Source organism: Phocoena phocoena, chromosome 5 (genome assembly GCF_963924675.1).
Source record: "Phocoena phocoena chromosome 5, mPhoPho1.1, whole genome shotgun sequence".
NCBI classification, from domain to species: domain Eukaryota; kingdom Metazoa; phylum Chordata; class Mammalia; order Artiodactyla; family Phocoenidae; genus Phocoena; species Phocoena phocoena.
In genome coordinates this window covers 42,112,243-42,138,002 of record NC_089223.1, presented here as the reverse complement: position 1 = coordinate 42,138,002, position 25,760 = coordinate 42,112,243, and the positions used below count along the sequence as shown (strand labels likewise).

Sequence of the window (25,760 nt, the reverse complement as noted above, 5' to 3'; positions counted from 1 at the left end):
ACTTTGCTTCCTCTTCTCTCCCTCCCCCTGCTGGTTTGCTGGTTACTTCCCCCTTCCCTTCTCTCCCGGCTATAGCGGGGTCCCAGCTGTCTGCGAGGGCGAGGTATACAGCAAGATTGGCTGCCGACTGTACAGATCAGCCAGAGAACGAAGGCAGTCTCTCCCTCTTTCTCTCTCTCTCTCTCTCTCTCTCTCTCTCTCTCTCGCACACAACACACACACACACACACACACACACACACACACACACACGCATACACTCAAAACTCGGACTGGCCGCACCGCGGCTGCTCCAATCCTTGCAAAAGGCGAGCGAGCGCCCTCAGGACCGCGGCGCTCAACCCCGCTCAGTCTCTGCGCCCGACACGGCGCTAGTCCCCGTGCCCAGAGCGGCAACTTCGCCCGGGTGTTCCCGAAAATAAAGCGGGGAGGGAGGGTACAGACAGATCCGAAAACACCCCGGCCACACACGCCACGACTTCAGCTCTTTCTTGGGGTCTGAGTGGAGACTGCGCCGGCAGCGCCCTGAGCTGGTGAGGTCCGCGCCGCTGCCGGGGAAGAGCCCACCTGTCGGTCCGCGATCGACCGGCGCAAAAAGTGGGGCTGGTCGCTGTCCTGCTCAGGCAGCGTCCGGGCTCCGGGCGCCCTCGCCCAGCTCGTTGGGAGTTCAACCTTCCTCTCTGCCGCCGGCCCTGCGCGCCGCAGAGGGACCCCCCAGGACGCAGCAGCGGACGCGGACCTCGCTATGGCTGGGGTTCGCAGACTGATCCATCTATGGCTGGGCTGCTTGTACGTGAGCCTGGCGCACGGACAGAGACTCAAGCAGCATTTCCCGGAGCTCCGCGAGCCCGTGCCGGGCGACCGCACGGCAGGTGGTGGCCCAGACCCCCTCCCGCAGCCGCTCGACAAGGTGTCAGAGCACATGCTGCGGCTGTACGACAGGTACAGAGGCGGCGGCAGAGCCGAGGCGGCGCGGACACCGGGGTCCTCGGAGCGGGGTTCGCCCCCTCTGCTCCCCCAGCCCCTGCGCGAGGGCAACACGGTTCGCAGCTTTCGAGCCGCAGGAGCAGGTGAGTGCCCGAGGCGCCCCCTTTCCGCGGTCCCGCCCCAGGTGTCTCCCGGGACCCCCACGGCTTCCTCGTCTGCCCTGTGTTACCTAGAGACCTTCCCTCGCCCTCCAGCTCCCCTCCGAGCCCCTCGGTCCTGTCACACCCCGCATCCCGCCTGTGAGTCAGCCCAATGGTAGAGTCCGAATTGAGAGGGAGAAGTGGAGAGAAGGGCGCTGAGCCCTGGAGGGAGTCGGCTGGAGGAAAGAAGGGAAGGCCCCCCCCCCCCCCCCCCCCCCCCCCCGCCCACAGGGTCCTCCTGCCCTGGGTGTCTGGAGCTTCTCTGGGGTACCTTGTGCTGATGTTTCTTAAGTCGGTCAGCGGAAATTCCCTTGGACTGGGCTTTAGCCATGTTTACCTAGAGGCAGATGTCATTTTATGCCAACCCCGGGGGCACCAGAGAGAAAAGTCACACCTGAACTAGATGCCTTCCCTTGGGCTTTTAGACAGTCGCTTCTCCAGACCTTGCACCTCCTCTTAACTCGCGTCCTCTGTGTTACTATATTTGACACTTTCTACTTGATAGTCCCTTGGTGGCAAACACACAAACTAAACCAGGTGCTTGGGTGTTTCGATTATTTAAAACCCATCTGGGCAAATAGGGGCTGTACCACCCACCCTGGGAGGAGCTGGAAGGGAGGGAAGCAGCTGTGGATGTAAACACCTCTTGGAATCCGCCGATGAAAATCTGCTCATCCCGTTTTTCAACACACAGATCACTGCGGACTGAAATTCATGGCTTAACAAGGTTTCTCCTGGCCCCTGCGGTGAAGTGAATAACTTATGCTAACAGCCTGCTTCCCTTGTGCTAACAGCTTGAGGGAAAGTTTCCTGGACACTAACTCGGTTTATGTGCTTTGAGGATGCACCAGGCTTTTTTGTTCACTACATTCATGATAAAGGGACCTGTCTTCAGTGAACCGTTGAAAAATAGCCAAGAACTTCAAGTAAGGAGGCCGTGCCTCATGCTCTATCAATTCTGTCAGAATCACTAGAAAGAAATCTCCCAAAGCTTTGATATGTAGGACTCCTGGAAAAGAGGAACACAAAAGCATCCATCAAGGAAAGCCCTAGGTTGACACTGTAAATATACTCTAGAGCTCATAGGCATGATGACATTTACAATAAACGTGAATTATGCTTTCTAATGCAGAAGTCTTCAGCTATAGTCTGAGCTGAACCAGATTTCACTTTCTTCTTAAAACCACGAGCACGATCTATAAAGAGTTGGCCTTTGCTACGGAAACAGAAACCTGCTCTGGTTCATCCACACTGTGTCAGCCACTTGAGAAGGCTGTCCTGACAGCTGACCACACCAGTGAATGCCCTGTTTACTTTAGTGCAACTCCAAGGGCAGAGCTCAATGAAGAAGTAGTGTTGGGTGGGCAAGGCAGTTGGCAATAATGAAGATACTGGAATCCTTCTTATCTCGATATTCATTTTCTTGGTACTATTCCTAGGGAGTAGCTGAGGTACCCAAAAGGTGAATAGCATTTTTGGTATCGGCAAATTTCATTTTAGTATGAATCACGAGGTTTGGAGGTAGCATGTGAGTTTGTTTCATTCACAACTATTGTATAGTGTTTTTGTATGTTTGTTTTAGACTGAGGGAACCATGAGTGGGAGATGGATAAGGATTTGAATAACTCAGCCCCCTTTACTTTTTGGGTCCCACTCACTCCATGCATTATAATTTCAGAGTGTCCCTTATCAGCCTCTCTGTAGTCTTATACCATCAAATGATAAACTCTGATACAGAGGCCAGAAGTTCCCTTGAAATGATGAATTGCAGCTTGAAGCATATATACAAGGCTGCGTGCCCTGATAAGAAAAGTAATTCCTTTAACATCCTAGAGACTGTCTTAATGACTTATTCATCAAATGTAGACACTGGTTTTTGTGGAAGCTGAAGTGTCCTGTTACTACATTGGAGACTTCTGGAGAGACTGTTCGCCTTGGACCCCTTCCAAGAGTGTTTAGTTACTAACACACTAGAAGGACCTTATTATGAGGCAGTTCTGGCTTTAATAAGGCAGGGCTCCAGGAAGGTGCTAAGGCTTTCGTGTGTGTCTCTCTCCTCTATCCATAACAGCATTTCTGTAACATCCTTCAGCTTGTGACATACATTCTGATGCAGGCGAAAGATGCTGTCTGCATTAATAAATTAGATATGTTTTCTAGTCCGTAGTGTTTAAGTTTCACAATGTATGGGCTTCTCCGTACCAAGGATGTTACAGATTTTAATGGAAGGTCAGGTGTGTGCTGTATCTATGGAGTGGCTGCTGTTCTGGCAGACTTTCCCAGTGCTTATTCAGGCTGAGTTATAGCCTTAGAGCCCTATTTGCTCCTTGGAACATACCTGATTAAAATTATTTATTGTTCTAAACCTAGAATATCTTTGGTTGAAATTTAGCTTCTGTGGTCTCCCTCTGATTACTTTCTACTTAAACCATTACTTGATGGTGGGTGGCATTCATCCTAAATACACTTTCTGCTAACCCTTTTCTCCTCCCTCAATGGTGTGCAGTTGGTGTGCCAAAACCGTAAGTTTGGAGAACTCATAAGTCTTTTTGTGATGTGCAAGGGTTTACATAAAGATACGTTTTATCTTTCCCTTTGTAAAAGGTAATTTACAAAATTATTGATGACAGAGAAGTTCGGCTTTAGAAAAACACACCGTCTTAAAGGAAGACAAGAGGGATATGAAATCAGCTTTTATTTTAATCTTAGTTTAAATTGTCCTTGGCTTCTATGTAATAAAAAAAAGAGTATTTTACATGAGGTTTTCTCCTGGCTTGGTCCTTTAAGATACATACTTTGTGTTCATTAGTTTCTCATCATTTCCATAGTCACTTAATCTTATTTTTCTTAATCATAAATTTAACCTCTTTAGAGAAAGCAATTAAAGCACAGATGTTCTTATTAGGAAACTATCATTATTTTAATTTATGACATGTAACTACAAAAATGGCTGCATTTCAGTGGATTTATGTCACCTTAAAAAAAAAAAATCACACAGACTTCAGAGACAAAAAGAAAAGAAAATTGAGGAAAGTCAGACCCAAAAGCGAATATTTTCCTTCAGTGAGAAAGGGGAGAGTCTTTCCTACTGTAACCAAAGTCTTTAAAAATGAAGAATTATAAAGTGACCTGTTTCTGAAGTGCAAGTCTAAAATATAAGGCTTTAGGAAAGATATAATTAAGGGCTAAACAATCATTCCAATAGGAGCCAGTCCTGTAAAATGCATGGGCCAGTGGGAAAGCATCGTTTTTGATGGATTTGATGGCAAGGGGATGTAATAACTTTATTAAAACACAGTTACCTTGAAATTCCTGGCACCTAGAAACTAGGCTTGAAATTAAAGAGTACTTAGATTATCTGATGTTTTTATTCCAAGAACAATAGTACATCTGGAGAGGGGGAGCTGGCTGTGCAGCTGCTTTGAATTACACACTACTTTGAATACATGATAGCCCTTAATGAAGTTTTTACTGTAATAGGCAAGACAGCTTTACAATCTCTGACATTTAAAAATCCATAAAACCATGAATTCTTGATTATCTATGCTAATGGAAAGAGAAAGTATTATTACATAGAAAATAATTTAAATTTAGCTTTTTAGTATAGTTAGACATACTCAGAGAGAGAGACCAAGAGACCACGAGGGTCAATGAAAAACATCGCCTAAGCAGATAATTCACTAGGGGAATATTTGTACATTAAAAATACATACATAATTAAGAGTATATTAAAAGGGTTACAGACATTTTATCTAAGCAGTGGAAATTAATAAGCACTTGATTGACCCAGTTCAGATTTTTCTAAAAATTAAATAGAGATGTGGATGTTGCACCTGCTCTTAAGCATTTGGGGATTATACAATTTTGTGTTTGGAAGAGGCTTTAAAGAAAGCAAGTCCAACCCCTTACTTAAATGGAAGAAGAAATGGGCATCATGATGTATTTGCCAGAGAGTTTTTCAAACATACTGAGCTCATCTCAAAACCTATGATTTCTAATCATCTTATTTTCTAGGAGAAAAATTTTTAAAAGAGGGTCTTTAAAAGATGTTAACAGGTGTTACATAAAATTGCATTCCCTGGTCAAATAAGTTTGGGGAAAATGATCAGTTTGCTTTGGGACCTTTCAGGTCCTTTAAATGCTAGTGGACCCTCTTAAGAGTGGATCACTTTCTCCCCAAGAGAGCATTTTAGAGAATTATGGTTCTAAGATACCTATTTGGGTAAACATTGGTTCAGAGCCTTCCTAATTTCTCAAGAAAGAAGATATGCAAAATTCAAAGTGAATATTATGACTGAAAACTGTCTCGTTTCTCATTTGTTTATTCAGGATGTTTACTTACATTGTTAGTTTTTGGACTTGAGTCCAGTTGGCATTGTACAGTTGGCCCTCCACATCCCTGGTTACCAAGGATCCAACTACAGATTGAAAATATTTGAGGGGAAAAATTTCAGAAATTTCCCAAAGGCAAAACTTGATTTTGTTGAATTATAAATACTCTAGAGATGGTTTAAAGTGTACGGGAGGATGTGGTAGGTTATATGCAGATAATATGTATGCCATCTTATATAAGGGACTTAAACATCTGTGGATTTTGGTATCTGCAGGGGTCCTGCAACCAGTTCCCTGCGAATACCAAGGGTCGACTCTACCATCTTCCTGATTAAATATCTTAAACTTCTATGAATGTAATTTTAGAGTTTCTGTCATTAAATTTGATTTTGCCTGTTTCCCTATGAATTCTCCTTCATTGTTTTCTTCTATAGGATTAATATCTATTATTTTACATCTAATCTGGTATTATTCTTTTAAAAGAAAAGCTACTTTATTTGTGGAAAAATTCACTAGAGGTCATGCACATCACTTCTTTAATGTTTTACCACAATTAATCCTTGGTTATAGACACCTATCAAATCTCTTATATAATCCCAATTTGTTTGCTGTATTTATTAGATATAAGAAAGCTCATACCTATCAAAAAGTCTAGCGAAAATTATTGAGCAACTTTGCATATACTTTGTATTTGCTATTCGGGATTTTTGTGCTCCTACGTCAGAACTTTTCTCCTAAAATTTTAATGGTTTTCTCATATATCCAATGTGTATACCTTAGTAATCAGTATCTTAATAACTTTATTTCAGTGGTATGGTGGAAAGAAGTTTGGCATCACAAAGAGTCTCTATTTGAACTTTCCTACGCCAAGTTTCAATTCAGAGTGAATTTTTAGGATTATGTTACGAACACATGAAAATAGAATTTTGTAATGGAAACACTGGCATAGTATTAATCAAGTGACACAAGTATACCAGGATAATATCTACTTTGGACCATAGTAAACCAAGACAGGATGACCAAAGAGCCCTCATCTATGGAATATATTTAAAAATCCATAACATTGCTAGTCTATTCATATGTTAGTAGTGGCTGTGTCCTAGAATATTTTCAGGGATGATATTATTAAAGGCACGCATGTCTCTTTTTTCATCTGAAATATCGGCATGTAAGTCATAAAGCCAATTGACCATGGGGTTTTATTGACTCCTTCAATGATCTACCTTCCTTTACGACCCATCGTTTCTTGGCAATAGAACCACAGTAAATGCAGTGCCTTGATTTTATTTGAGCACACTGTAAATAAAAGTGTTTGGACAAACTGATCCTACTGTATTACCAACTTCAGTACGTTCTTCCTTTATTGAGTAAATATTAAATATTCCTATTAAATATTATAGTGTTAAATATTCCTTTTATAAAATAATTGCATCCAATAGCTTTAGAAATGAAAGCTTCTTTGCCCAGTCCTCTGATTTTACAATTAAAACTATTGAGGCCCAACATGATTTTCTTTGCTTTTCCTTCAAAGAAAATTTTAATTTAATTGCATGGTATTAATCTAAAGACTGTTTGAGTTGAGTATAGTTGCTGCACTTAGGCATGGGTTAAGATAAATGGTTTTCGAGAAGAGAATAAATTCCTAGAGTTTCAGTTTTTCTATTTCCTGAGGCTAAGCATTAAGAGATCTAAATGCTACTCTTGGCTGAATTGCTAATTAATAAAGTTATCTAATATTGCTAGGCCTAGTTTTGACATCTATCAAATGGCTTAAGTCACACCTACTGTGCTAGTCTCACAGAAAGATGGTGCAACTTAATTGAATAAAATTGAGTGTGAAAATGCATTAAAAGTTTGGAAGCCCTATATAAATGAGGTATTCTTAATATTTGGAGATACTGTTTCTCTCTAGCTTCCCACAAAACCTTAAACCTACGTAAAACATTAATAATTGCAATTGTTTGTAGCACAAAGGATATATCTGGGTAGCAACGTAAATATGAAGCGGTAGTAGTCCTCTTGTAATACAATCTATGCTATGCCAAACCTACATTCGAGAAATTACCGTTTCTGTCCTAACCTTGGTGGCTGCATGCTGCAGAGTTGCACCTTTTTATAGTGATTTCTTGAAGTTAGTTTTTCTCAAAGTATGGTCCCTGGATTGGCAGCAGCAACGTCACCCAGGAGTTGTTAGAAATTCTCCAGCCCACCCAAACCATCTGAATCGTACTCTGAGCTTGGGGCACAGAAATCTCTGCTTTCACAGGCCATCAAGGTGATTCTGATGCATGTTTGAGACACTCTGTTCTAATCTCACGTCTCTGGAGTTTTGAGTATTTTATAACCAGCGTCTGAAATCTAGGATTGATTGACTTTCTAGTTCTGGTCTCATCTGGTCCTTTTAGTGGGCCTTTCCCCCAGACAAATGGTTTATTAACTTATGTAAGGGTAACTTTCTTTCACTTTGGAAGGTATATTAATGTCTTTATGACAGTTTTACCCTGGGGAGGAGTTCAAAAGTAAGTTGATAAAGACATCTTACCCTTCTTTCACAGCTGCAGAGAGTTTGGGGCCTGATAGGATTGCTAGAAAGAGGATGATGGGGCAGGGGCCAAGTCTCTGGAGGGCAAAGGGCATATCTCATTTCATGCTTGTATTCTGAAGGCCTGGCATAGTTTGCCACACAGTAGGCACTCAGTAAATATTTCAGTTGACCTGAATTAGGTGTTCAGAGGACTAGATAAGAAAAAATAGTAGAAAAACTATTTGCCAGGCAAAGGATCCTTTAAAAATAAGATTGCCATGAAAGAATTTTCCATGAGGCACTTTACAAAATATACGTTGAATGGCAAAACTATTCTATTTTATATACCACTGTTCTTGTAATGCTTTTTTTCTGATGAACTGAAACTCCAACAGTACTTATCCCCAAGAAGGCCTTTTGTTGACTTGAAAGTTTTTTCACTTGAAAGCCTTTTCACTTTAGTGTGAAGTGGGAAACACTTTAGAATCTGGTAAGTTTATACCATTGCTCATTCAACAAATTTGACAGGTATTTTTCAGGATATCAATGCTCCAGACTGTGCAAAGAACTAGGAGTTCAAAACTTTATCCGGACATGGGTCTACCCTCCGAGAGCTCACAGTCTAGGAATGCCCTTGGGTGGAGGCTAAGAGCAGATAAACGGATTAGTGAACATTTTGCTGTTCTAGAAAAACATACATTATACCATCTTTGGCCATGTTTTACTTTGGACATAGAGAACGGTTGTTTTGAGATCCCATAAAAGTCAGTTATTTGACTGGAACACTGCAAGAAAAAACACATTCTGACTTGTGTTCTACTTAGAATCTCTCCATCTCACCTTTGCCCAGAAACCGAAGGTGGCATAGAGGAACTGCAGCCTTGACTCCATAATCTACAGCAAATATTCAGCCAGTGACCGTGGGCGTATATGGCCCTGTCCTAGGCACCCCTGCATTTCTAGCAGCTGTGCTTTGTTTGGAGAAAGAGGTGGAAAAAAAAAAGTTGTTCTTAGTTACATATTTTCTGTATGACTAAAATGTTTTCCCTGCTTCCTGGGGATTTAACAAATCATCAAGATTTCATTTAGTCTATTTGTTTTAAAATCAGACTTTACATAGAAAGCTTTCCATTGTATATTCTATTTCCCTTTGAAAACGTTCTGTGTGGGCCAGCACGAAGGTGACCTTCCACTCACCACTCCCTGGGCACTGCCTCAGCTGCTCCCTGAGAGGAATTGAACTGTCGCAATAGTACAGCTGGTCCCAAGTCACAGTTTCCTTACTGAGCTCTTGGTTTCATGAGGTGCAGGTGCTTTCTTTTCAGATGAAAACAGAAATAGATCTTCTACCTTTATCTAATAACCAAGCTCCTAAAAAAGTCCATATAGGTAGTACAAGACCTGGGTTCCTCTCCAAGATCATTGCTCACCAGCTGGCTGCATTTATGGTCCTTCATTTTTACATTTCTACAATGAATAGGTTGGACTAAATCTGTTTATTCACAAAAGAAGCATTTATTGAGCACCGCTTAAGAGTTAAGCCCCACGCTCGGGACTGAAGAGTCTGATGTAATTACTACAGAGCCTTGTCTTTACAGAATTTATGGTCTTAGGAAGGAATAACAATATAATGAAAATAGTAATAGAGGAGGGGTCTGAACCGAAGGAGTGGGTTGTCGTGACAAGCTTGCCTCTGCTTTGCCTTAAAAATCGAATCTGGATAATAATCAAGGAGAACTACGTTGGGTAAAAGCATTTCAGGGAGAAGTGGCCGCAGCCGCAAAGTCCTAACAGATGTGCAAAGGAAAGTATGGCTTGTTCTGAAACTCACCTGACTTCTAAACCCCTTTCCAATTCACAGGTATTATGACTCTAGAAAATTCAGAATAAGATTATCATGCCAATGGCACATCCTAACGACCACAGTAGACGTATTCTCAGCAAGGAAAAATCCAAGCTTGTGCTAGTGCCAGCAAACAGTAAGAAAACAGCACCACCTATTGGTAGTTACATTTTGGCATCAAAAACATTTCCTTAGGAAGAGCTGGAAATATAGCCTATCGTAGTTCCATGCTAGGGATCTGAGAGGTTATCTAGTTCACTTTTCACACCTTCCCTACCGTAAAGAGATCCTCCTGTAGTAGTCTTGAATTATGACCACCTCTCTTCTGTCTGCCTGGTCCCACAGGGGTCTCACCCTCAGGCTAGACACTTAGAAAGTCATTACGTTGACCTTGATTCTGGTTCCATTCAGCTATCACCTTTAGACTTAATTCTCATCTTTGACACTGACAAGAGAAACCCTGATCTCTCTGCAGGCGCTCAAATATTTGCAAACAATTCTCACGTCACCGATTAACCTTTTTTTTTTTTCTTCTTCCAGAGCAGGTATTCTGTATTTAACTCAAATTTGTAAGAAATAACTTTAAGACAAACATCTTGGTTACTTTCCTAGTTGCTCTCTTTTATATCAATAAACTAGTTAAAATAAGAGCACCCAGAATTAAGCATGCAACTCTAGATAGAATCGGATTGGCATGGCACAGTTACGTTCTCTAATACCTGAAGACTACCAACAGCCTAAAAACACATAAACTATTGTTTTGTAACCTGATAACATCTGCCATTGCTTTTTAATATTATTATTATATGTTTGTTCTTATTAACCAGAAAGTATACCTCCGTTTCCGGATTCATCGATTCCAAATAGGTAAGTATCGGAATATTTCAGAAGAATAGAAAAAGTGAACACGAAAGTATTTTCCATTCACTGATATTTCAACATAGATATCTTCTTCACAGATAAGTCTGCTACTCATGGGGAAGAGAGAGAAGGCTACTGCAAAACTCCTGTTGTTAAGTATATGAGAAGATACTTTTTTGAAAAGATAAATTAATATAAAATCTAAAAAAGCATGAGAGTAATTGAATAGATATTATTACCACATATTTCAACTTGCAGGGAGGTATTTATCTTATCTTATATACTCTACTGCACTCATCTACTCGACTCCATGCAGCTCTCTCACTACTTTTTTTGTCCATTTATAAAGACTAAGTACTTGTTGACTTGTTTTAGGGAAAAGAGCATTGACTTGCATGGAAATGAAATGAAAAGTCAGGGAAGGCAAAAATAAAGTATGGGTTCAAGGAATGTTTTGTGGAACTGTTGAGACTTCTAGCTCATTGTTTTAAAAGACATGGGGAGGAGGGAGATCTAGGACAGGCAGAGGTAATGCATCTCCTCATCTGGGTGGAAATAGCAAAGGCATCGAGTGCTACTTATCATACAACACCTTTAGTTAGGAGCTAAATGTGAATTGGCCATTTCTTTTCTGAATTTCGGCAGTTTAGGTGTCTGTAAGGACTTCGAATAACTACGTTAATATGGGATATTTTTATGAGTTCCCATTAAATATTGGAAATATTGCTTATGCAAAATCTTGCATATGTCCAACACTGCTTGTGACTAGAATGTGCTGCTTTTATCTCCTCCCCAACACTCCCTTTTCCTCTCATTTTTTTTTTAACTGAAGTATAGTTGATTTACAATGCCATGTTAGTCTCAGGTATACAGCAAAGTGATTCAGTTGTACACATATATATATTCTTTTCCAGATTCTTTTACCTTATAGGTTATTGCAAAATATTGAGTGTAGTTCCCTGTGCAGTAGCTCCTTGTTGGTTATCTATTTTATATATAGTAGTGTGTATCTGTTAATCCCAACCTCCTAATTTATCCCTCCCCACCTTTCCCTTTGGTAACCATAAGTTTGTTTTCTATGTCTGTGGGTCCATTGCTATTTTGTATATAAGCCCATTTATATCGGTTTATTTTTTTTTTTTAGATTCCAAATGTAAGCGATATCATATGATATTTGCCTTTCTCTCCTCATTCTTAAAAGTCTGGTTAAAGGTTGCATCTTCCCCATATGTCCCTCTTCCCCATACATGGGGAAAGTTCATTGCTCCCTCCTTTGTGCTCCAAAAGCATAGTTAACACCTTTGACGGAAAGTAGCATCATCACGGCATAGCTACCTGCATATTGATCTTTTCCCCTTGTACTGGTGTGGACAGCGGTGGCCATTGGGCAGCGGACCCAGCCAAGGGTCCAGCACCTAACAGGTGTTCAATTCATATTTGTTAAAGTAAAACATTTGTTTTGCTTTAGTTCCTGTTCTTTGTTGGTTGTACTGGTTGTATATGTGTAATACACAAATAACACAATTGAAGCTATGTGTATAATTGCCTTGCCATAAAGCACTGTTGCTCAACTGCCCATTTAACTCTATTTTAGAGCAGTTTGTTGGTCTTTGACTTTTGATTGCAGATTGAACTGATTAGCTACAGCTGGAGGGAAAATTTTAACGTATTCACCAAAATTATCTTAATATAATGTCCTTAATAAAGGAAGGTGTGTTGCATTCCAAGAAAATAATCTTTTGCTCAACTTACGTTTTGGTCTGCATGTTCATGTTTAGCAAATTCCTAATTCTTCACCGTCTTTGAAAAACAATGCCTTTTTTCTTTCCTTTTGGACTATATGACCACAAAAATGGTAGTCATTCCACTGTCCAAGAGAAATTTACTTTGAACCACAGATGTGAGCCACATACGTAATTTAAAACTTTTAGTAGCCGCATTAAAAAATATGAGAAGCGAAAGGAGAAATTAATTTCAATAATATATTACATTTTAAATGTTCTGCACCCACACCAACAAGCAATTCTTGAAAACCAGCAAGGGGTCTGATAATTCAACTGAATTCTGCCACCATCTACCTGAAGACAGCATCAAATTCCCTTGGTAAAGGGCTCAGTCCCGCAAGACTGTCCTCCACTTCAGATGCCAGTCCCAAACCCAGGTTGTTTCCTGTGCTTCTGACCAAACTAGTGTTAGACCCAAACGGTCTACGAGGGATTCCAACTCGCCCAAGAACCGCCAAGAGTCGAGAGCCGCTGCAACACGCAAGAGGTTTATTAGGAGCCGATGCACCGGGGTTCCCTGAACCTCACGCAGGAGGCCGATGGGGAACCCCTAAAAGCGGAATCACATACTTTTTATAGGTTTTTTTACTCATAGGGCGGGTATATTCTCACAATGATTGGGTAAATGTGGTGACTTTTGAATTCATTGGCTTAGGAACTTTTGTCCCACCTTCTGGCCGTTATAGTTGTTTGTTCATTGTGGCGGTTAGGGCGTATACCTGTTACAGGCAACTGGAAAATTACCCGCTGTCTGGCAAGTCCCCGTCAACTGAAAAACTCCAAGAATTGGTTTCGATAGGGAGAAGGAGTGGCGCACGATAGGGAGAAGAATTGGTTTCGATAGGGAGAAGGAGTGGCGCACGATAGGGAGAAGAATTGGTTTACGGGAACAAGTGAGGGGGTGGAAAGTCCCTAAAGGCCCCACACTAGCTACAGATTGGAGTTTCCCACAATCTCCTCCTTGGGTTTGGTTAATTTGCTAGAGTGGCTCACAGAACTCAGGAAACCCATTTACTCACTAGATTACCAGTTTAGTATAAAAAGATATAACTCAGGAACAGCCAGATAAAAGAGATGCAGAGGGCAAGGTAGGGGAAAGGGCTTGGTGATTCCATGCCCTCTCTAGGCACTCCACTCTCCCCAATCTCCATTTTGTTCACCAACCCAGAAGCTCTCCAAACCTTGTTTTTTAAAATTTTTATGGAGGCTTTGTTACCAAGTCCAAGTTCGCTCTGCTCACCACAGGACAGGACAAAATAATTGGATTGGAAAGCCAAGAAAATGGCAGACTAGTGTCTCTGAAAAACTATCTTATCAGGGTTTGGATGCCCGTTTCTTTTATAGCACAGAGAGGGGGAGGAGATAAGGAAGTGAAGTAAAAAGCCCATAAGTTTTGGAAATATTCCCTGGAATGGCCAGCCTCGGGGAGGGGGTGTGTTAATTTCTTCTTTCTTGCAGCCATCCTCAGGTGGACAGGGTCCGGATGCTTCCCTGAACAAAGGCACTTTGGTTTAACATTCAGGCAGAGGGGCAGGGTTCCCCGAGGCAGGCCATTATGTATAGACAGTATCCTTTTAGTGAACAAAAGCAGCAGAAAGCAAAGGTTAAAGTAAAAGAAACAGATCCAGTATGTAGTCACTGTTGGCTCTTCCCTGTTACAGCTTCCTTATGTAGGCATGGCTGATTAAATCATTGGCCATTGGTGATTAATTCAACCCTCAGCCCCTCTCCCCACCCCAGAGGTGGGGATTAGAGCTGAAAATGCAAACCCCCAATCACAGGGTTGGTTCCCAGGCAGCCAGACCTCATTCTTAGGTGACTTCCAAAAGTCACCTCATTAACATAACAAAGGACACCTCACGGCTCTCATCACTTAGGAAATTCCTAGAGTTTTTGGAGTTCTAGACCAGAAACGGAGACTAAGACCAAATATGTATTTCCTATTATAAATCACAGTATCACAACATTTAACCCAGTGTATCCAAATATTATGATTTCAACACGTAATCAATATAAAATATATTAATGTGATATTTTATACTGAGGCTTCGAAATACAGTGTGTATTTTACACTTACGGCACATCTCAGTTCAAACTTAAGTGACTAGTTGCTATCATAGTGGACATTGCAGGTCTAGTTAACTAACACTCATTGAGTTTTTTTCCTAAGGGCTAAGTGCATTACCTGCATTCTTTCAATTAATTCTCACAACAACTCTGCCGTTAATGCTATTGGGTTCATTTTACAGATGAGCAAACTGAGACTTGAAGAGTTTAGGTAATTTGCCTGAGTACAGCTATTGGGTGTGGTGGAGCTGAGGCAGGGCCATAAGGGCTTTGACTTCAAACGAAGGCACTGAATTAAAATTAAAGCCATCAGAAGAGGCCGTATGGTGAGTTCTGTGACATTTATGAGACGATACTGAAGATTAGACACAAGGTGAAGGCTGGTTAACAGCAGGGCACAAGGTGTCTGGAAACATGTGCGAAAGAAGGAAATATTTTGAAGCAAAATGTAGGCAAAAGGAGTAGGATTGGTTTCCCCAATAAGACACCATCACCCACATCCCTCGGAGTTCATTTCTTCCCTGCCAGTGTGTTCCTTTGGCAACCATCTGATTGCCACATACCTAGAACAGAGTGACTTCTCTTTCCTTCCATTTAAAACTTCCATCTGGGTAAAAGTACACGCTCTTTGAATGTATGAATTAAAAGTATGAATTAAAGCTAGTGTCTGAACAAGTCTGATGCCATGGCTTTGTTATAAAGGTCTGTAAAATATTATCCTGGTGTCATGGATTATACAAACATTCACAAATGGCAGTTTACTCCTTTTCCCTCACACAATGTTACAAATGAGTAAAATATGTTTCCCACTGCGCTTCCCTTATAAATGGGGACTCAATGAACTCATTTTAAGTTTCCAGATCTTTATAAAAATGTTTTGTTTTTACTAAAATATGTTTTTGATCAAGAGCATAATTTCACGATTGCGTGTATGTTTCTGAAACAAATATGTATATGAAACAAGTGTATGGAGGAGGGCCCAGGCTCTGGTGACCGATCCCAGGACAGAGGATTCTTGAGCCTAAGCTCAGCCTTACCATTAGCTCATTAGATGATCTCAAGAACAGGAACCAATTTCTGCCCTTACTAATCAATCGCCCATTCTGTTACTCTCTCTCATTTCTGCATCTGAAGACTTGGAAATACAAATTGCCCAGTTTCGATAATTCTGTCGCACTCTACAGAAGCAATTCAACTCTTATATTCATGTAATTACATAAACTTTAGACAAGCTCCACAACAGCACTAATTCTTCATGACACTTTTGACTGTGTGACTCATTTTTCAGATGTTATCTGAAGATGGAGCTATATGGTCTTGCATACCCACCCTCATCCTGCACCCTTAACTTTGTGAGGAAGATAGAAGAAGGGGTAATCCCTGTATTATGGTTAACACCAGTACGAACGACAATAATAATTTATACTTAAGAAACACTTACTGGACCCTTTATGAATTGACTTACACGCATCTCATTTAATTCTGATGACAGGAGTATTATTCCATTTAATGAATGAGAACACTAGTTACGTAGTTAATAAGTGGCTGAGTTACATAGTTACATAGTTAATAAGTGGCTGAGCCAGGATTTGAATCAAAGTGAATTTACTTCCACCAATGCTTGTAACCAGTAAGCTAGACGCTGCTTCAGATAAGATGCTATCATGACACTGTGCCAAAATTATAGGAATAGTTCTTGGCAGTCTCATAATTAAAAGCCAGAACGCTCAGCTCTCATACCACTATGTTTACAAGTGTGTTTCAGTAAAGGAAAGAGAAAATTATTAAAAATGGCTGACCCTTGCCTTAATCTTCATCCAGTTTATAAAATTACTCCTTTTGTTTAATTGTGGTGAAAATTACATAATTTAAGTATAGCTATTTTTAAGTGAACAACTCAGGGGCATTTGGTACCTTCACAGTGTTATGCAACCACCAGGTTTATCTAGTTCCAAAATATTTCTATAATCCCAGAGTAAAACCCCCTACCCATTAAGCAGTTTCTCCACATTCAGCCCCTGGCAAACACTGGTCTGCATTCTGTCTCTATGGATTTACCTGTTCTGGATATTTCACGTAAATGGAATCATACAACATGGGACATTTTGTGACTGACTTCTTTCATTTAGCACAATGTTCTCAGGGTTCATCCACATTGTAGTATTATCAGTCCCTCGTTCCTTTTTATGGCTGAATAATGTTCCATTATATGACTATACAACATTTATTTATCCATTTACCCATTGATGGACATTGAATTGTTTCTACCTTTTGGCTATTGTGAAGAGTAGTGCTGCTATAAACGTGCATGTACGTGTACTTGTTTGAACACCTGTTTTCAATTCTTCTGGGTTTATACCTGGGGTAGAGTTGCAGGGTCATGTGACATTTCTATGTTTAACTTTGAGGAATTGTCAAACTGTTTTCCACAGCAGCTGAACTATTTTACATTATAGCCAGCAATGTAAAAGTGTTCCAATTTCTCCACATCCTCACTAACACTTGTTATCTTGTTTTTCTTATTATAGCCAGTCTAGTATATGTCAAATGGTACCTCATTTTGGTTTTGATTTACATTTTTCTGATGACTAATGATGTTGAGTATCTCTTCATGTGCTTGTTGGCTATTTGTATATCTTCTTTGGAGAAATGTCTATTTGGTTCCTTTGCTCATTTTTTATTGGTTTGTTTGTCTTTTTGTTTTGAGTTGTAAGGGCTATTTTTATATTTTGGGTCCTAGATTTTATCATATATATGATTTGAAAATATTTTCTCCATTCTGTAGGTTGTATAGACTTTCTTGATAATGTCTTTATTTTTTTCTTTTTTTTTTGTGGTACGCGGGCCTCTCACTGCTGTGGCCTCTCCCGTTGCAGAGCACAGGCTCCAGATGCGCAGGCTCAGTGGCCATGGCTCACGGGCCCAGCCGCTCCGCGGCATGTGGGATCTTTCTGGACCAGGGCACGAACCCGTGTCCCCTGCATTGGCAGGCGGACTCTCAACTGCGCCACCAGGGAAGCCCGATAATGTCTTTTGATGCACATAATTTTAAGTTTTGATGAAGTCCAGTTTATCTATTTTATGGATTTATCTACTTTTTTGATTTATATGTTATTTTCTTTTCTTACTTGCACTTTGGGTGTCATATATAAAGATCCACTGTCAAATCCAAAGCCATGAAAATTTTACCCTTATGTTTTCTTCTAAGAATTTTATGATTTTAGTGCTTATATTTAGGTCATTCGTTCATTTTGAGTTAATTTTTGTATATGATGTGAGGTAGGGGTCACGTTTGCTCCTGTTTACTTTCTTTCTTTTTTTTTTCTTCCTAGGAACGCTTGAAAATGAGAAACTGCATATTTTTAACCTGACTTCTCTAACCAAGTCCGAAAACATTTTATCTGCCACACTGTATTTCTATACTGGAGAGCTAATAAATATCAGCCTGAGTTGTCCTGTGTCCCAAGGATGCTCACATCATTCCCAAAGGAAACACATTCACATTGAGCTCTCTACGTGGATCCTCAAATCCACCGGAAACCAAAGTCAACTCCTGGGTCATCTTTCAGTAGATGGAGCAAAACTTCATCGAGATTTTGTTTCCTGGCTGTCTAAAGACATCACTCAACTTTTGAGGAAAGCCAAGGAAAATGAGGAGCTCCTCATAGGATTTAACATTACTTCCAAAGGCCACCAGCTGCCAAAGAAGATAACGCCCTTTCCTGAGCCTTATATCTTGGTGTATGCCAATGATATTGCGATTTCTGAGCCCGAGAGTGTGATATCAAGCTTGCAAGGGCACTGGAATTTCCCCACTGGAGCTGTGCCCAAACTGGATAGCCATATCAGGGCTGCCCTTTCTACTGAACGGAGGAGGAAGCGCTCTGCTGGGGTCCTGCTGCCTCTGCAGAACAATGAGCTTCCTGGGGCAGAATATCAGTATAAGGAGGATGGGGTATGGGAGGAGAAAAAACCTTACAAGACTCTTCAGACTCAGCCCCCTGAAAAGAGTAAGAACAAAAAGAAACAGAGAAAGGGACCTCACCAGAAGAGCCAGATGCTCCAGTTTGATGAACAGACCCTGAAGAAGGCAAGAAGAAAGCAATGGATTGAACCTCGCAATTGTGCCAGGCGGTACCTTAAAGTGGACTTTGCAGATATTGGCTGGAGTGAATGGATTATCTCCCCCAAGTCCTTCGATGCCTATTATTGCTCCGGAGCATGCCAGTTCCCCATGCCAAAGGTAGCCATTGTTCTTTGTCCTGTCCTTCCTATTTCCACAGAGTAGAAAGGCACAAGTTGAGTGTGTGTTTCCATTTACAAAATCCATCTGGACCTTTATTCTTGCATTCTAAAGTGTAATAGGTAACATGGTTATGCTTGTTTTTTCTTTAATGGCTGTTAAAGTAATATGAAGTCAATATTGGTATGAAGAAAGATATGAGAAAAAAATGTATGTGTAAAACATGTTTTTTGCATTGTTCCCAAACGCAGTGCATATTCAGCTACCTGGTCGCATGTGAATCTGTGCCGGTCCACAACAAGCAAGCCCCAAATGGTAGAAGGCTGAGCTTTGAGGGGGTATTCAGGGAATGAGTGAATGTCATGAGAGCAAAAGGAAGGACTAATTGGACTGATGCCCTGATTCAGAACATTTTTTGATAGTCTCTTGTGCGATGAATTGTCATCATGGGGCTTAGGACCAGGGTTGGGCTAGGAAAACTTACCTCATGAAATCCACCAGATGCTTATATCATTTGCTTCTCTGATAAATATCAGAACAGGAGTCAGAATAGGGAACAATGACTTTGTAGACTTCTAAGACCCATTTCAACCAGTCAGAGCTTACCTGTGCCTCTTCCAAAATCAGTGGACTGAACTTCATCTTATCAGTACTCAGAATCCTGACAGATGTATTCTCAGAAGCCTTCCCAACCCCACCTCCATCTTGCACAGCAAGTCCAAGCGACTGTTCTCTTTGAATTTAGAGTTAATAAAACATATTTGTACCCCTTTGCCTTCCATTAAGCTTATTGCTGCACTTTCATTCTTAGCTTGTAACAATTTGGATTATACAATGAAAAGTGTTCCTAGAAATAGAATTCAGAAGAAGAATAAGAGTGGTTTTTTTGTTTTGTTTTGTTTTTGTTTGTTTGTTTGTTTGTTGCAAAACTTGAAGTGAATCAACTTCTGCTATTGTATGTTGATGGAGGAAAAAAACCCTTTGCCTCAAAAAGTGACCAACTTCTGCTTACAGATCTTTAAAGCAGCTTGTTCATGTTACAGGCCTCTGATCATTGATGCTAAGGGCAACACACCCATAAAGCAAAGGGCCGACTGAACAAGACCAGGTCAGCCTCAGGGCCAGGACCTTGACTGAAATCCCATTTTCCTGTTACAATGTCTCAGGAGGATGCGTTTTCTACATTTTCTAGACCTTGTGAATTCCATGTTTTGTCAACACAAACACAAAGTAAGCATTTTATACGTTTATAATGACATAAACTGCCTTATCTTGTCTAAATATTTATAAAGGACATTCTACTGATCAAACGAAACTTGGTCAAACTGGGATAGCGTTTAAAACACACAACAAAGATGCCGAATATAATAGGCAGTGATGAATCTTTATTTTACAGTGTGGCTTGCTTTGTGGCATTGAGAGGCAGAAATGGATTCAAACTGTCTCTAAACCTGGGATGACTGATTTTAAGTGGGTCTCTGAGTCTTCTAAATAATCCCTCTCACTCTCATAAACTGTGGTTTTTCTAGGTAGCCTGGGAAAGGAGTTTCCCTCTTTCTTCTTGACTCCAGATTTTAAGACCCAGGGAGCCATGATAATGTGGAGATACTTAGTCAGTTGGCTTACCTGGCCTGGTCTCCACATTACCCCAGTTTGCCTCTCCCATTTCCTGTCGGCTCCTCTTGCTTTTCCTGTTCAAAAACCTTGCTTCCATAGATCTTCATCGCGGCTCTCAGTGATCTAAAGAATAATAATTTAAAAACTTATGAGGGTTAAGTTAAGAATAGAAGAGATAAGTTTAAGGAAAGAAGTGTGGTAGTGCAACAGAATGATTAAATGTGCATGCTCAACCATAGCTGGGTTTCTTAACCTTAAGATGCCTGCAATTTGCCTCAGGATCTTGTTAATCTGTAGGTTCTGATCCAGTGGTTCTGAGGGTCGAGCCTAACATTCTGCATATCTCACAAGCCCCTAGATGTTGCTGATACTACTGGTCCACACATCGTACTTTGAGTCATCAAATCCTTTTGCCTTAAAACTTGGTTCCACCTCTTACCAGCTTTGTGTTTTTTTGTGTTTTTCTTTTTTGGCTGGGGAGGAGTTACTCAAACTTTCTGTATGTTAAGTTTCTCATCTTTGAAAGAGGTACCACAGTAAATAAAAATATCGTAGTATCTACATAATGAAAACAGTGGGAAAATGAGATCATAGAGCACCTGGTGCTTAGTAGGCACTCAACAAATTTTTGCCATTGACATGATTATTCGCGGCCATTGTCTATTATTATTGTTGTATTAATGGCCAATGGACTGAGGAGAATAGAAAATCAAATGTAGGGGACTGAAGAAAAACCACTTAGGAAAAGGGATCAAAAGAATAAAAGATGTAAGACAAGAAAAAGTTTTGTACATGTTTCTTAGCCTTTTTTAAACATCACAAAGCTTCAAACTGGATTCTCCCTTCAGTCCAACAGTCCATAACCTCTTTGGAGGGTAATCGAATCAGGAGGGCATTGGTTGCAGCACTGAACTCATGATAACAGTCGTCAAAACGTGAGATGGCATCAGAACTGCAGGGAGAGTTGACAGGGGTAAGGGTGTTTTCTCTCTGAGTTGGAGATGTCCTTCTGCCAAGTTGAGAGTAGAAGTTTGGCTGTGATGTGGAGTTCTCAGTCTCTCATCACCTTGTGTGGATCTGCTTTTCAAGCTTTTTAGTGATTCCCTTTAAGTGTTCCAGGCTTTGTGTCTTTCAAATGGTACAGTCACCTAAAGGATGGGAAGCGTGAAGCAGTGTGAAGCTGTGACATCAGGGGTACCTAATCAGTGTTGCTGTTATCAGCAGTGTCCAGCATGGTAAGCAGAGTAAACTATTTAAATCAAAATATAGTCTGAGCAACAGAGGAAAACAAGGTCTCTGACCAGATCAGTACAAACACATGTGGAATAAGTGAGGTGCCAAGAACTTTCAGACTGTAGATATACATTTTGCCCCAGAGAAAATTTCTCCCAGGCCAGACTCCTCTGCTGGCCCTCCTTCCTTCTGGCCTACTGAGTGAGAGCCTGCTCTCTAGAGCGGGTTCTTTGTCTGCAAAAGTTGACAACCTGTCTGTAATTCAGAACAGCTGTGTTCTGCCTTTCCCAAATTCCAGGCTTTGCCCTTTCACTGATTCCAATTAGATAGTTTCTGGGCTATCACACCCATGTGGGCTGGAAGAGTGTGGAGCAAAACCCCATGGCCTGAGTCAGGAATGAAGGCTTGGAGCTGATGACATACTCTCCCCTGCTAACGCATTTGTAATCAAATTCAACTCGAGGACATCATCCATAGCTTGGCAGGTGCGGGCCTGACCACTGCAGATTTCATTCACAGACACGGCAGCTTGAATTTTTCTGATTTCTAGCCCCTACAGCCAATCTGTCCTCCCAGGGAGAGAGACCCCTGGCGTTCTGCCATGAGATGAGAAATACCCATGTAGCTTTAGCCAAGCCGTATGCTTTTGCCTCCCCTCACCACCATAAAAGAGATGGAAAACAGAGATTTCAGAGGGAAAATGATTGAGCCATTGTTGCTGACAGAGGTCCAAGGGAACCAGCAAGGATTGGAGGAGTGAAGGACTTTTTTCACGGAATGGTGCTAAGGCTGGGAATAGCAAAGACACAGAATTAGGGAGCAAGGAAGCTAAACACTTTGAACCAAGCATCCTATATAAAGAAGAAATTCACGTGGCTGAGGTCAAAATGATGTGCCCTCAATTAATTTCCTGAGGTTTCCAGTTCCAATCTCTGATCATGAAGATGAACTCTAAAAATCCTAAATCTTGATGTACCGAGTTACCTAAGCAAAAAAAAAAAAAAAAAAAAAAAAAAACAATGACCTAAACAGATGTCAATGTCATGTTTCACCTTCAATAAAAAGGGAGACTGGGGAGAAAAACAACACAGGTTTGCATTTGTCATCACTAGGTTTCTTAAGCTAAGTAAAGAGGGTCCTGAGAAATGTAATCGGAGCTCAAAAACAAACAAAAATGATAAACTGGCAAATGCTCCACACTAGCAAATGACCGCATGGATCTTTTGTGCATGATATAATTATTCCTGGCCATGGCAGCTTGATCAGAGAACTTCACAGTGAGAAAAAAGGGGACAACCCCCTCGAAAACTGAGAGGTTGCTGATAAGACACACCAGCAGGGAATCAAGGGCTTGCACCTGGATTCCAGTGAGCCCACCAGAGACAGCTCATAGTTCCTGAATCTATCATTTGTGAGTTAGAGCTTAAAAAAAAAAAAAAATGACAGGAATTTTCCTGGGGAACTCCCATGAATATTTTCCATATCTGCGCCAGGTCATTTGCTCAGAACCTTTCATTTTTGTTGATGGGAATTATTTCCACAGAAATAGGTACAGTGGAGGGTATGTTATTATTTATAAGTATTTCATCCATTTGGCAAGTATTAATTCAGTGCCTAGAGAGCCTGCTCTGCTTCAGGCACTGAGGACCAGCCATGCACAGCAGGATTTATGGATCAAGTCCTCGTCTACTTAAATAGATCTACTTTATATGAAAAATAAATAGTATAGGAGTCAGTAAAACATTAACAATAACAGAATATTGTCATAAAATCTATGGTTTTTAAAAAATCCTTTGGGGCATTATCATATGCTGTTTGGATGATTGAATCTTAAAAATAAATTAATAGAGAAAAGTGTAGCTGCAAAAATTTTCTTTAGAAATCACCAATACTAATGAAATAGCAAACAGTGGCCATTGAGCCCTGTTGTACAATGGATTGCAGTTTGTCAGTTACACAGATAGTATTGTTGCCACAGGGCACATGATATGCAAAATAGAGCAACATAGACTTCTTATCCTTAAGGAGAGAGAATACCTTTCTTTGCAAGGCTACTTAATTGTAAGTTAACTACTCTTCTTAACATACACTTAACATCTCTAGGAAGAAAGTAAATAAGGCAGCTGGCCATCATCAGACTAATTTTAAAATAATTTATGCCTGTTAGCAATAATGTTGAAGTCTAATGTATGGATAATTTTTTTCACTAAGATTGAAAGATGAGATGAGACAAATCAGATTTGCCCTTTTTCTGCCCCCCTCCCCCCAATCCTATTTTTTTTTACACTGTGCCAGCTTTCTGTATTATTTGCTTCTTCCTTGGCTTGTATACACTCTTAACCTTTTAACTTGTTGCAGTTTCCCATACTGGGAGTTTTAGGTGTGTAAAATTAGAATACCAATTAATTCACTGGGGGCAGAGGTGCCTCTGAAACATGGCTCAAAATCTTGACATTAGAAAACCAGAGTTTTGGCCTAAATCCCACACCTGAATTGACACATGATCCCTGGCAAGTTACCAAATTCCTGTTTTTAAATTTGTTTGAAACAGAACTGGTTTCATCTGCTTAAAAGAGACATTGGGGAGAACTAATGTTGAAAACTGTGGCACCGCTCATGAAGAAGTTCTTACCACTCTGGCAATACCTAAGCATTCTGGGCTTGGAAGAGTGACCCGTCTTCAATGCTTAGCAGAGCTGGATGATACTCTCTAGATAAAACCACACGTCTCCCGTGGATGTTAATGATCCCATTTGGCATTTCTGGGGAACAGCTTTTACCCAGGTTTCTTTGGTCAAACTTCTGACAGCCATGGGATAACCTCAGACCCTCTATGCCCCAGACTTAGAAGACGCTACAACCTTTAAGTCTGAACCCATTGAGCAACAGTGACCCCCAGTGGCCAATTGTGTAATCACCATCAATTCATCCTGGTGGTAATCATTAAATAAATCAATGCCTCTCGGCACGCTGGTGTTATTTTTAAAACAAAGTATAAATTTCACTATAGCAGTGGCAAAAATATCTATGTTAAATAGGTTCTTGCTAAGGGTTCTTTATGATTAGCATAGGATCAAGATCAAATTGTTTCCGTTGCAAACCTGTTATACAGAACAACCTAGGGTGTATTAATTCTCTGGGGAGTAAGTCATTTTTAATTAAACAATTCTTGCTTTAAAAACTGGATTAAAATCCTCACTCTACATGTCTACATGACTTTAGACATGTCGTTTAAGCTTTCTGAGTCTATGTCTCTACCTGTAAAATGTACGAGATGGCTGTTTTGTTGTAAGGATTAGAAATATTACACAGAACATGCCTGGCACTGAGCCGGCACTTAGTAAATGACAAATCACCGTTTTGATGATGGTGATACTGGAGGTTGGGTTGAATGTGTAACGCTGCCAGGGCTTTAGTAAGCTGTTGAAACAGATTCATAATATATACATTTTAGCGATGAGGGCTGGAGAACGGAAAAGCAGTTCCACCTAACTGGTGTTCTCCCTTTTCTTTTCCAGTCTTTGAAGCCATCAAATCATGCTACCATCCAGAGTATAGTGAGAGCTGTGGGCGTCGTTCCTGGGATTCCTGAGCCTTGCTGTGTGCCAGAAAGGATGTCCTCGCTCAGCATCTTATTCTTTGATGAAAATAAGAATGTGGTACTTAAGGTATATCCAAACATGACAGTAGAGTCTTGTGCTTGCAGATAACCCAGCAAAGAACTCATCTGAATGCTTAATTCAATCATTAGTTTATTTTTATGGACTTTTTTTTTTTTTCACTGCCAATGCCTTTCATTTCAAAAGAATTTTTAATGGTCAAAAGAGAGTGAGTAAATAGACTGATGATTTCCACCAGGGAGAACTGGACTGTATCTGTTTCTGAATGTAATTCAAAGCAAGATTTTAGAATATAGGGACATCTCTTTCTTTAAAAAAAGAAAAAAATCACGCAAGACAAGTGATCAAACTGTTTTGAGAACTATTAGAGAACAAACTGATTTATTTTTGTAATGGGCTTTGAAAATAGATTGGAAAAACGCAATAGCTTATCATTGATCTCTGCTCATAGAGAATAGAATCATTTCATATCTTAAAGTAGGCTTATTGCCTTAGATTCCTGAGCAATG

The 25,760-nt window shown here is 40.6% G+C and overlaps 1 protein-coding gene across 1 annotated transcript; it reads left to right on the top strand.

Moving 5' to 3' along the window:
- Positions 1 to 551: 551 nt before the first annotated feature.
- On the top strand, positions 552 to 25,343 carry BMP3 (bone morphogenetic protein 3). The gene is made up of 3 exons (XM_065878010.1): positions 552 to 1,070; positions 17,871 to 18,781; positions 25,150 to 25,343. Exons 1-3 carry the CDS (start codon positions 746 to 748, stop codon positions 25,339 to 25,341), a joined length of 1,428 nt encoding a protein of 475 aa, XP_065734082.1. The 5' UTR covers positions 552 to 745; the 3' UTR covers positions 25,342 to 25,343.
- Positions 25,344 to 25,760: the final 417 nt, after the last annotated feature.